This window comes from Lutra lutra, chromosome 2 (genome assembly GCF_902655055.1).
Source record: "Lutra lutra chromosome 2, mLutLut1.2, whole genome shotgun sequence".
NCBI classification, from domain to species: Eukaryota; Metazoa; Chordata; class Mammalia; order Carnivora; family Mustelidae; genus Lutra; species Lutra lutra.
The window spans coordinates 37,073,272-37,085,308 of NC_062279.1; the positions used below are offsets into that span (position 1 = coordinate 37,073,272).

The window sequence follows — 12,037 nt, forward strand, 5'->3', positions numbered from 1 at the left end:
ATAGTTCTGGAAAATGCTGCAAATTTAGTTTACCCTAGTAAGGATTATGCTATAATAGTGAAATGCATGATTAATTTTTGTTATTTGTTACTTTCTTATTGATACATTTGTCCAATTAACTTATTCCAAATCCTGAGGAATTCAAAAAGTGTGTGTGTGTGTGTGTGTGTGTGTGTGTGTAAGCATTGTTTCTCTAGCATCTTTTCTTATCTGTTGTTTTTATTAAGCATAATAATTGAATTTTTAAAAACAAAATCACTAGTCATGGATGAATCATAACATTAACCAAGGCATAATAAGATATAGATAAGTGATGAAAAGGTGTTAATTCCAATCATGTTTAGAAATATCATTTATAGCTCTTTGTCTTTAGAGGATTAAAAGTAAAGTAAACTTTGGACATCCCATAAAAGTTACAGAATTATTAAAATACAGTAGATTCATAAGAGTTGATTAGGAACTAGTCACTATAATGAAATTGATATATCATAGCTTCTGTTTATTTTATGTCTTGTATTTAATTGTATCTTTGTCTACAAGCACTAGAGAGCTTGATGTTTTGCTTTTTGTGGACCCCAGGGTTTCAGAAAGTCCTACTACCAATATAGTCAAACCTACTTTAGGGATACACAGTATAGCACTGAGTAGTAACTAATAAATATCTGTTACGTAAATCAAAAAGTGGCTTTATTTTTTATGTTTGCCAACATGGGATTTAGGCATCTATCTGTATATTATATAATATACTGTTACCATTAAAACATCTATCTAATGCAAGTAAAAATTGGAAGATAGTTCAGAGCATTTGGTTTGCCTTTCAGGATTGTGAAGCTCAGGCAAACACATGCTGTAATCCTGCCACATGTACACTGAAAGCTGGCTCAGTTTGTGATACTGGTAAATGCTGTACAAATTGCCAAGTAAGAGCCTTTTTAAATTTTCTAACTGCCTATGTGAACAAAGTCATCTTCTTAATAATATTTATATGTTCACATTCTGCTTTATTCAATGTCATTTACTTCGCCCCATCAGTATTCGGCAATAGGAAAAATATGTAGGCCTCCCATTGATGAATGCGATCTCCCTGAATACTGCAATGGATCATCTGCGATGTGCCAAGACAACTTTTTTGCTCAGAATGGGCATCCATGTGGAGAGAACCAATGGCTCTGTCTGAATGGAACTTGTATAAGTGGGATAAAACAATGTACAACTGTATTTGGTGAAGGTATTTATTATAATTTGATTTCCCATATATGTGTTTTTCTAGACACCAAAAAAATAGAAATTGATACATAATTGTGATTTTAAAAAATAATGTGATTTTTTAGTATAAATATTTTAAAGGATTACAGAAAGAAGAAATACTGTAAGAAAAAAATTAGACAAGTTGCCTTGAGTTAGAGCTATGAATTGTTTCCACAAAATAATAAAGGGAAACATTCAAAATCCATGGGATCTTCATTTGAGAAGGAAGAAAGCAGACTGGACATAAATTACATTTTCCTCTCTTGCTCCATATCCACAGTTTTTTTTAGTAAACAATAAAATAAACACATATGGCTATGGACATTAAAGACCATAAATGTAAGTTGGCATATGAGTGCAATTTAAAATCATACATGCAGATACACACAACCAGATACACACATTTGAACCTGGGAACTGCAAGAAACGTTTATGAAGATCCCAAAAAGGGGTCATGAAGATCCATTGAAATCATTGAAAGATGATGTGCACCAAGGTTGAAAGCAAAAAGGAAAACCATGGTACAAAATATACACAGAATCATTTGCTGAAGTAGATGGAGACAGCAACAATGGTAGCAGCATGTTCTGTCTCTATCAGGAGAAGCAAGAGCAATTGACAGAGGAAAATATTCAGAATACTCATAAAAATAGCTGGGTGGGTCAAACTTTTCTTAATGGTTACAGGTAAATGCCTACTCTAATTTCTGTGTAAAAAGGAGTTGCAAAGTGCTTATCAACTCCCAAAATAAACATACAGTAACATGAAGAAAGGCAACACAAAGATACAAGAAGTGTTCTCGCAAGGAACTGGGTGATTTGAACCACAGAGAAAATTTTGAAGAAAGATATCTCTATCTCTCCATCTCTCCCTTTATTATCTATCTGTCATCTATCATTTATCTATTATCTATCTATCTAATCTGTCATCTAATATATCATCTATCTATCTCTCTATCATCTAGCTCTACCTATCTCTTATCTATCTCTATCATCTCTATCTTTTCTTTTCTTTTCTTTTTTTTAAGATTTCTATTTATTTATTTGACAGACAGAGATCACAAGTAGGCAGAGAAGCAGGCAGAGAGAGAGGGGGAAGCAGGCTCCTTGCTGAGCAAAGAGCCCAATGCAGGACTCGATCCCAGGACCCTGGGATCATGACCTGAGCCAAAGGCTGAGGCTTTAACCCACTGAGCCACCCATGCGCCCCCATCTCTATCTTTTCATCTATATCATCTATCTATATCTACCTATACATACATATAGATAAATAGAAAAAGAAAGAAAGAGAAAGGAAAAGAAAATCCTGATTTGAAAGGTATACTTGTTAAAATGTAAAAATAAGCATATTGGTTAGATCATTGAAAAGGTAGAACTTAAGCTGGCAGGTAGAATTGCAAATTTCACCCAATGTTAAATAGGTAGATACTCAAAAAATTAAAAAAAAAAAAAAACATATGAAAGCACACATTTGAACACCTGTAATTTGCTTTCCAAATTTATTTCTGTAGAAACTGGTTGTGAATCATGTCTAAAAAAAGGGATTCTAAGCCAGGAGATAGAAGAATTAAACAAGAAGAAATAATCATCATAGAAATTAGCAAAATTAATTTTTTGACTAATGTACATATCTCTTAAAATATATATATTTTAAAATATAAAGAATAGTATGAAATGGAGATATTAATATGTCAAAAATGTTAAACTCTAGAAGAATAATAGAAAAAAATAGTTTCACCAAGGAAAAAAAAAACCTGAAACAAAACTCAATTATTCCAATAAAATGTAGCACAAAGTGGAATTAAAAATTGGCATAAGTCAAGTATTAATTTTATAATTTAAGACAGCTATAATAATAAGGTGAAACTACAAGCTCATAAAGGAGAAAATCGAAAGCAATAAAAATACTCGATTAATTCCAAAGACGATAAGAACAGAGTTTAAAAAAGGACATAAGACAATACATTCTAAGACAGCTAATTTACAATTAAATATTTAGCTATTACATTAAATTTAAAACCTGTATTAAATAATGAATTTAGGAAAAGTTTTTAGCAAGTAGTGACAGATGTAACTGTGAGAAGATAACTAGAAAAATTAAGATATATTTTATTGGCCTGTTATAAAAAGCATTAGGCTATAATGAAACCAAAGCCAGCTAATTGTTTAAATTATAACAGGAGAGAAATTTTCCACATTTTATTTATGTTAGACAGTTGTTTTTCCTAGAGACATTTGGAGATTTTGAAAGTTGAAGATCAGGCTTGGATTAGGCAGAGATCTTCTAATAGAAAGAAAAAAAGAAAAATTTTAGCAGTTAAATTTAATGGGACTGTCAAAACCATAGAAAATTTTTTCTGTGAGACATTTTTGGAGCTCTGAAGCTGCTCAACAATTTGGTCAACCAGGTTAAGAACATTAAAAAAGCATTATGAATTTCCCTGCAGTCACAAGATAATCAAAGACCAAATGGTGGAAGAAGCTTGCTCCAGAAAACCTTCGTCTTCTGAAAGATTTCCCTACAGTTTGAAGTGCCTATGTCAGTAGGCTAGAAAGCTATTCTGAGATTCTCTAAATGGTAAGAATTTATCTTAGGCAGACTTACAGTGAAAACAAAACTTTGATAAGGCTTTCTATCAGTAGCTTACATGGGTCACACCAAAGACAATGAGGCAGATCCAGAAAAAAACTGTACATCAGCCCTGGCCCATTTAATTGCCTGATTAGATTTCAGTGATCATTACCTCACCAGATATGCCTAACTCAGTAAAGTGTCATTAAAAAGATAAAGTAGAAGATTATGCTGAGTGAAATAAGTCAAGCAGAGAGAGTCAATTATCATATGGTTTCACTTATTTGTGGAGCATAACAAATAGCATGGAGGACAAGGGGAGATGGAGAGGAGAAGGGAGTTGAGGGAAATTGGAAGGGGAGGTGAACCATGAGAGACTATGGACTCTGAAAAACGATCTGAGAATTTTGAAGGGGTGGGGGGTGGGAGGTTGGGGGCACCAGGTGGTGGGTATTGTAGAGGGCACGGATTGCATGGAGCACTGGGTGTGGTGCAAAAATAATGAATACTGTTATGCTGAAAAAATAAAAAAATTTAAAAATAAATAAATAAATAAATAAATAACATCTTAAAAAAAAAGATAAAGTAGAGAATAGAAAGTAGCAATATGTAAAGAGATAAAACCAATAATTTTCAAAATGAAAGTTAATCCCACAAATTCAAGATGTTCTATGAATCTTAAGAAGAATGTCTTTAAAGAAAAAACAAATAAATACATCATAGCAAAACTACTACAAAAAATGAAAAGATGAAAACAAAACATCTAGAGTGGGAGAAAAAGACACAATAACTTTTAAAAAGCAAGTGTGAGTCAGATTTCTTATCAACAATTACAGAAGCCAGATGACAAAGACACTTCTAAAGGACTAAAAGAAAATATTTGCCCACCCAGAATTCTGTAATGAGCAAAAATACAAAATCTTTTCAATAAATGTGCTTGAACAAGTGCACATTCACAGGCAAAAGAATGAATTTGAACCCTTACCTCATACCAAACAGAAGAATTAACTTAAAATGTATTGTAGACCTAAATGTAAGAGCTAAAGCTATAAAACTTTTAGAAAAAAATATGCATAAATCTTAGTGATCTTGGGTTAGGCAATGTTTTCTTAGATAAGGTACCCAGAGCACAAGTGATAAAAGAAAAAGGAATCATTTGGACTTCAGAAATTTAAAGAACTTTTGTTCTTCAAAGAAAATCTCCAAGAAAATGTAAAAACAGCTCAAGGAATGGGAGGATATATTTGGAAACAATATTTTTAATATAGACACATATAGAATACATAAACATTCAATTCAACAATAAAAAAGACAATGTAGTTTAACAAATAAGGAAAAAAATTGAATAGACATTACTGGAAAAAAAAGATAGTCACCTAGGATATGCTATAATTAAAAGACAATAGCAATTTTTGTGAGGTTATGGCAAGATCTGAACTCATGCATTGCTAGATAGAAAATGGTACAGTTGCTTTAGAAAGCAATTTGGGAGTTCCTCAAAATGTTGAACATAACCATTTAATCCTTGGTGTATGTACCCAAGAGAACTGAAAATATGTCCCCACAAAACCTTAAGTACAAATGCTCATCATACCATTATTCATAGTAGCCAAAATGTAGAAACAATCCAAACGTCCATCAACTGATGAATGAGTAAACAAAATGCAGAATTTTACTTAGTTAATAAAAATAAAGTGATGATATTTGCCAAATAGGAATAAATATTGAAAACCTATGTTAAGCTAAGAGAGCAGGTCACAAAAGACCACAGATTCTGATTCCAACTATATTTAACTTACAGAATAGGCAAATATATAAAGACAGAAAGCAAATTAATTGTTGCCTGAGGCTAAGGGAGGGAAGGAGAGGATATATGTAATTGTGTGTGTGTTGTTTGACATATATCCAGTTTAATACTACAGCCTATTGATGATCAATCACCTTTACTACACCAACTTAATACTCTTGAATGCACAGCCGTGCAGTATCTACTAAAAATTGTCTGTTTGGCTGATTGGTTGGTTGTTTTTAAACCCAAAAGTGTCAATGTTTCTCGTGCCTTTGGTCAATTTTTCTCTATCTTGCCAATCTTATGCTATTTTAATTTATCTCCCTTTATAATTATTTTAATATCTCAAAAATGAGTCATCTTAGCTTTTGTATCTTCTTCATACATGTTGACATGACTTTCCTTAAGAACAGATTAATGAATTTAAGAACCAGATTAACACGTTAACTCATGCATTAAGTTTAGTTGAATTGATATCCATGTTATTCCATGGATGATGTAATGAGTGTGAAGTGGTATCTTGTGGTATTGATTTGCATTTACCTGAAGACTAATGATGAACATTTTTTCATGTACTTATTGACCATTTGTATCTTGTTTGGAGAAATATCTATTTATATCTTTCAGCCATTTATTTTAATTAGTTTTTTTATTATTGAGTTATAATAGTTCTTTATATAATTTGTATTCAGTTTATTGTTAAATTCATGTTTTGCAAATCTTGTATTTCGTTGTTTATATTATGTCATCATTTTCCTGAGAGCCACCCTTGAAATGCAAAGTTTTAATTCTGGTGGGGTTCAAATGATCTATTTTTGTGTGTCTGCTTGTGATTTTGGTGTTATAGACAAGAAAGCATTGATTAATCCAAGATCCTAACTTATTCCCTCACCCCTCTTTTTCCCCTGGGGTTTTTATATGTTTTCCTCTTAAATTTAATTTCCTCTTAAATCCATTTTGCTAACTTGTATATGGTATGAAAAATGGTTCCTACCTAATTCTTTAGCATGCGGATATCCAATTGTTTCAGCATCACTGTTGAAAAGATGATTATTCCCCCATTTAATTCACTTGGTGTCTCTGCTGAAAAATCACTTGATTGAAAAAATAAGGGTTTATTTCTGGGCAATCAAGTCCACTCTATTGATCTACACATGTATATGCTTATGTCAGTAGCACACTGTCTGGATTACTCTAGGTTTGTAGTTTAGAAATCAAGGATGTGAGCACTCCAACTATCTTTTTTTCTTTTTAAGATTGTCTGTGACGACGTGGATGGAACTAGAGGGTATCATGCTTAGCGAAATAAGTCAATCGGAGAAAGACAACTATCATATGATCTCCCTGATATGAGGGAGAGGAGATGCAACATGGGGGGTTGAGGGGGTAGGAGAAGAATAAATGAAACAAGATGGGATTGGGAGGGAGACAAACCATAAGTGACTCTTAATCTCACAAAACAAACTGAGGGTTGATGGGGGGAGGGGGGTTGGGAGGGGGGGGTGGGGTTATGGATATTGGGGAGGGTATGTGCTATGGTGAGTGCTGTGAAGTGTGTAAACCTGGCGATTCGCAGACCTGTACCCCTGGGGTTAAAAATATATGTTTATAAAAAAAAAAAGATTGTCTTGGATATCTTAGGTCTTCCACATTTCTTGAATTTTGAAATGAACTGTAAATTTCTGCAAAAAAAGTCTGCTGTGGAATTTTGATAGTAATTTTGTGTTGAATTTGTACATCAGTTTGCGGTATAATGTTACATCAACTATATTAAGGTTTCTAATCCATAAATGTGAAATGTCTTTATAATATTTGTATCTTATTTAGTTAATTGCAATTAAATGTTTTATAGTTTTATAATTATCAGTATACAAGCTCTATACTTCTGTTAAATATATTTCTTGATATTCTTTTGATGCTATTATAAATAGGATTTTTAAAAATTTCATTGTTTATTACTAGTATATAGATATCAATTGATTTTGAATATTGAACCTTTATCCTGCAACATTGCTAAAGATCTTTGTAGCTCTAGTAAGTATTTTTAGCAGATTCCTAGAATTTCTATATATCAAAAAATGTTGTAGGAAATGGATATATTTTAATTTCTTTTTTTTAATTTTAATTTCTTAATTTACAATCTATATGCCTTCTGATTTTTCTTCTTGGATATTTTTCCTGATTAGTACTTGCAGTACAATATTGAGTGGAAGTACTCAGGGTATATATTCTGACTTGTTCCCTATATTACAGGTTGAGCATTGAGTTTTTCATTATTAAGGATGATATTAACTACGATTTTTCATAATCCTCTTTATTAGGTTAAGGAAGTTCCACTTCTGTTATCCACTTTGTTAATTTTTTTTTAATCAATAATTAAATGTTAGGTTTTCCTGTTCTTTTCTGTGTTTATTGAAATGATCATTTTTTTTCATCTTCTAGTTTATTGATACAGTACATTACACTATTTAATTTCCGGCCTTGCATTTCTGGAAAAAAATACCACTTGGTCATGGCATATTACCTTTTTATATTTATATATGGATTGTTGGTTTATACTTGAATGTTTTTCTTATTGTGAAAAAAAATATAACATAAAAGCACTTTTACCATTTTTAAGTGTACAGTTCAGTGTCATTAATGTATTCATGTTACTTTACAAACATCACCATCATCCATCCCCAGAAATTTTTCAATTTTCCAAACTGAAACTCCATATCCATTAAAGTTGACTTCACTGTTGATTTTCATGTAAAAATCTTTTTAAAATTTTGCTCTATATTTTGTTTTGTTGTCTGTGCTTTTGGCACCATATCCAAGAAATAATCACCAAATCCAATGTCAAAAAACATTTCCTCTATATTTTCTTCTAAGAATTGTATAGTTTTTAGTATAATGCCTAGAGAAGTTGAATCATTATGTTGTATAACTGCAACTAATTTAACATTGTGTGTCAACTATACACACAAAAAATATTTTAAAGTTTTTATTTAAATTCTAGTTACTTAACATACAGTGTAATATTAGTTTCAGGTGTACAATTTAGTGATTCAACACTTACATATAACACCCAGTGCTTATCTAAACAGGTGTACTCCTTAATCTCCATCATTTTTAAAGAAATTTTATAATTGTAGCTCTTACATTTGTATCTAATCCATTTTTGTTAATTTTAGAATATCATGTAGGTAAGCATTTCACTTCGTTCTTTTGCATGTGTATATACAGCTTTCTTAACACCAATTGTTGAAAAGACTGTCTTTTCCAATTGAATGGTTTGGGTGCCCATCTCAAAAATTATTAGCATATATGGAAGGATTTACTTCTGTAAATTACTTAGTGTAATTTACTTCTGTAGATTACTTAGTGTATATATATCTGTCTTTGTGTTAGTATGCAAATATACCTTGTTTTGAATACTGTAGCTTTTGTGGTAAGGTTTGAAATCAGGAAGTATAAGACCTCTAAGTTTGTTACCCATTTTCAAGATTGTTTTTTGTATTTGAGGCACTTGAGATTCCATATAGATTTTAGGATGGACTTTTCTATTTCTGCAGAGACATGTTGGTATTTTGATAAGGTTTGCTTTGGAGCTGTAGATCAGTTTGGGTAATATTGCCATCTTAAATAGTTTATCTTCCAAACCATAAACATGGGATAACCTTCCACTTGTTGGTGTGTTTCCTTTAATTTTCTTTGGCAACATCTTGTGGGTTTCATTTTACAATTCTTTTCTGGTTAATTTTATTTGTAAGTATTTTTTCTTTTGATACATTGATAAATCAAATATTTTACTTAATTTCCTTTTGGGACTTTCCATTGCTGATGTATAAAAATACAAATGATTTTCGTGTGTTAATTTTTTATCCTGAAACTTTGCCGAATTTATTAGTATTGTGTGTGTGTGTGTGTGTATGTGTATATGTGTAAAATCCTTAGGGTTTTCTATCTGTATAAAATCATGGGAACTGTGAAGGGAGATAATTTTACTTTTTCTGTTCCAATTTATGTGTTTGTTATTTCTTTTACTTGCTCTTGCTCTAGACTAGGACTTCTACTACATTAAATAGGTAACAAAATCTTACATCCTTGTGTTGCTCCTTGTTAGAAGAAAGGTTTCAATTTTTCACCATTGAGTATTGTGTTGTGTTTTTCATAGATGGTCTTTATTATATTGAAGGACTTTCCTCCTACTTCTAGTTAAGTGTTTTTTATCATTAAAATGTATTGAATTTTTTATATATTTTTTTGCATCAATTGACATGATCTTGTGTTTCCTGCCCCCCCCCACTTATCCTGCTATTTTGGTGTATAACATTGACTTTTTTGGTATATTGAATCATCCTTGTATTACAGAAAAATATCTCACTTGGTAAATGAAGTATAATGCTTTTATCTTTTATTTTCTAAAAAAATTTTAGAAGATTTTGTTTATTTTAGAGAGAGAGCACAAGCAGGCGAGTTGGCAGAGGGCGAGGGAGAAGCAGGCTCTCTGACATAGGGCTCGGTCCCAGGACACTAGTATCATGACCTGAGCCAAAGACAGATGCTTAACTGACTGAGCCACCCAGGCACCCTGAAGTATAATGCTTTTAATATGCTTTAAAATTCAGTGTACTAGCATTTTGTTGAGGTTTTTTAAGTCACTCTCCATAAAGGGCATTAATCTTTGGGTTTTTAAAAAACATTTTTGGGGCGCCTGGGTGGCTCAGTGGGTTAAGCCGCTGCCTTTGGCTCAGGTCATGATCTCAGGGTCCTGGGATCGAGCCCCGCATCGGGCTCTCTGCTCAGCAGGGAGCCTGCTTCCTCCTCTCTCTCTGCCTGCCTCTCTGCCTACTTGTGATCTCTCTCTGTCAGATAAATAAATAAAAAAAAAAATCTTAAAAAAAAATAAAAAATAAAAAAAAAATAAAAAACATTTTTATTTAAGTTTCAGTTAACACACAGTATAATATATTAGTTTCAGGTGTACAATATAGTGACTCAACATTTCCATGCAACAACCAGTGCTCATCACAAATGTGCTCCCTAATCCCCATCACCAATTTAACCTGTCCACCTCCCCACCTCTCCTCTGGTAGTCATCAGTTTGTTTTCTATAGTTAAGAGTCTGCCTTTTTGTTTTCCTCTTTTCCCCCACGCCCACCATGTTCACTTGTTTTGTTTCTTAAATTCCATAGATTTTTTGAAGTTTTTATGTCTATATTTGTGAGAGATATTGTTTTAATCTTTTTTTCTTTTTTGAACTGGCTTGAGTTGTTTTAATAAGTCATAGTGAATGATGCAATTCATTATTCATATTTTGGGAAAGAATCTGTAATGTATTAGTTGTCTGAAAATTTTGCAGTATTTACCAATGAAGTCATCTGCACTCAGCCTTTTCATTGCAGGAAATTTCCCGATTAATAATTCAAATTCATCAGCTTTGTTGATTTTCTCAAAGAACAAAATTTTGGTTTCATTGATTTTCTGTCATTTGTCTGCTTTTTATGTAATTGTTTTCTGCTATAATTCCCATTATTTCTTTCCTTCTGTTTAGAATTCTTTGTTTAGTATCTTAAGATGGAATTCTAGGTTATTAATTTGAAATATTCTTTCCTATTTTCAACATCTACTGATATCAATTTCTAAATGCTGCTTTCAATGTTTCTCATAAATTTTTGTATATCATGTTTTTATTCCTATTCATTTTGAAGTATTTTCTAATTTCCCATGAGATTTGTTTCTTTGGTGCTATGGTTATTTAGGAGTGTGTTTTTAAATTCTCATGTTTGTACATTCCCTCATGTACTTTTATTATTGATTTTTAACTGAATTCCATGATATTCAGAGAACATAATTCATATGATTTCAGTCCTTTTCAATTTCTTTAACTGCCTTGGCCTCAGATATGCATGGAGAAGAATATGTATCTTGCTATTGTTGGATAGAATGTTTTACAGATTATGTTAGATCTAGTTCATTTTTAGTGTTCTAATTTTGTATTTCCTTACTGATCTATTTGTTCTATTACTGAAAGTTGACAGAAATCTGGCTTTATTTTTGTTTATTCCTTCTGCCAGTTTTTATTTTGTAGATTTTGGAGCTTTTTTCTTAGGGAAAACGTTTATAACTGTAATATTTTCTTCACAGATTGATTCTTTTATCATTGTAAAAATTCTTTGGTTGTCTTTAGTAATTTTTTTTTTTTAGTGCATTTTTATGATGTTGGTATAGGCACTCCAGCTTTCTTTGTGTTATTGCTCTGGGTTTTATATTTCTTAGTGATTGTGGATCACTATGCCAGGGGTGACATTTGTGCCTCAGCCTCTCCTACCAAATTCTAAGAGGGTTTTTTTTTCTCCTTTGCCCAGTGTGTACAAGTTGCTCAGTTAGTTTTTAGTGTTTTTGAGATGAAATTTTTCCATGTAGAGCCGAAGATCTGGTATG

At 31.9% G+C, this 12,037-nt stretch overlaps 1 protein-coding gene across 6 annotated transcripts in view; it reads left to right on the forward strand.

The window, feature by feature from the left end:
• The window catches only part of ADAM2 (ADAM metallopeptidase domain 2), a 142,319-nt gene that overhangs the window by 89,824 nt on the left and 40,458 nt on the right, over positions 1–12,037 (forward strand). For all 6 annotated transcript variants that reach the window (XR_007125417.1, XR_007125416.1, XM_047719778.1 and 3 more), the window contains 2 exons: positions 822–920; positions 1,033–1,228. Coding sequence is in view for 4 of the 6 variants with exons in the window: in XM_047719778.1 (XP_047575734.1) it covers positions 822–920; positions 1,033–1,228 (295 nt within the window). In the remaining 2 variants the exon portion in view is untranslated. The remainder of the gene's footprint in view (positions 1–821; positions 921–1,032; positions 1,229–12,037) is intronic.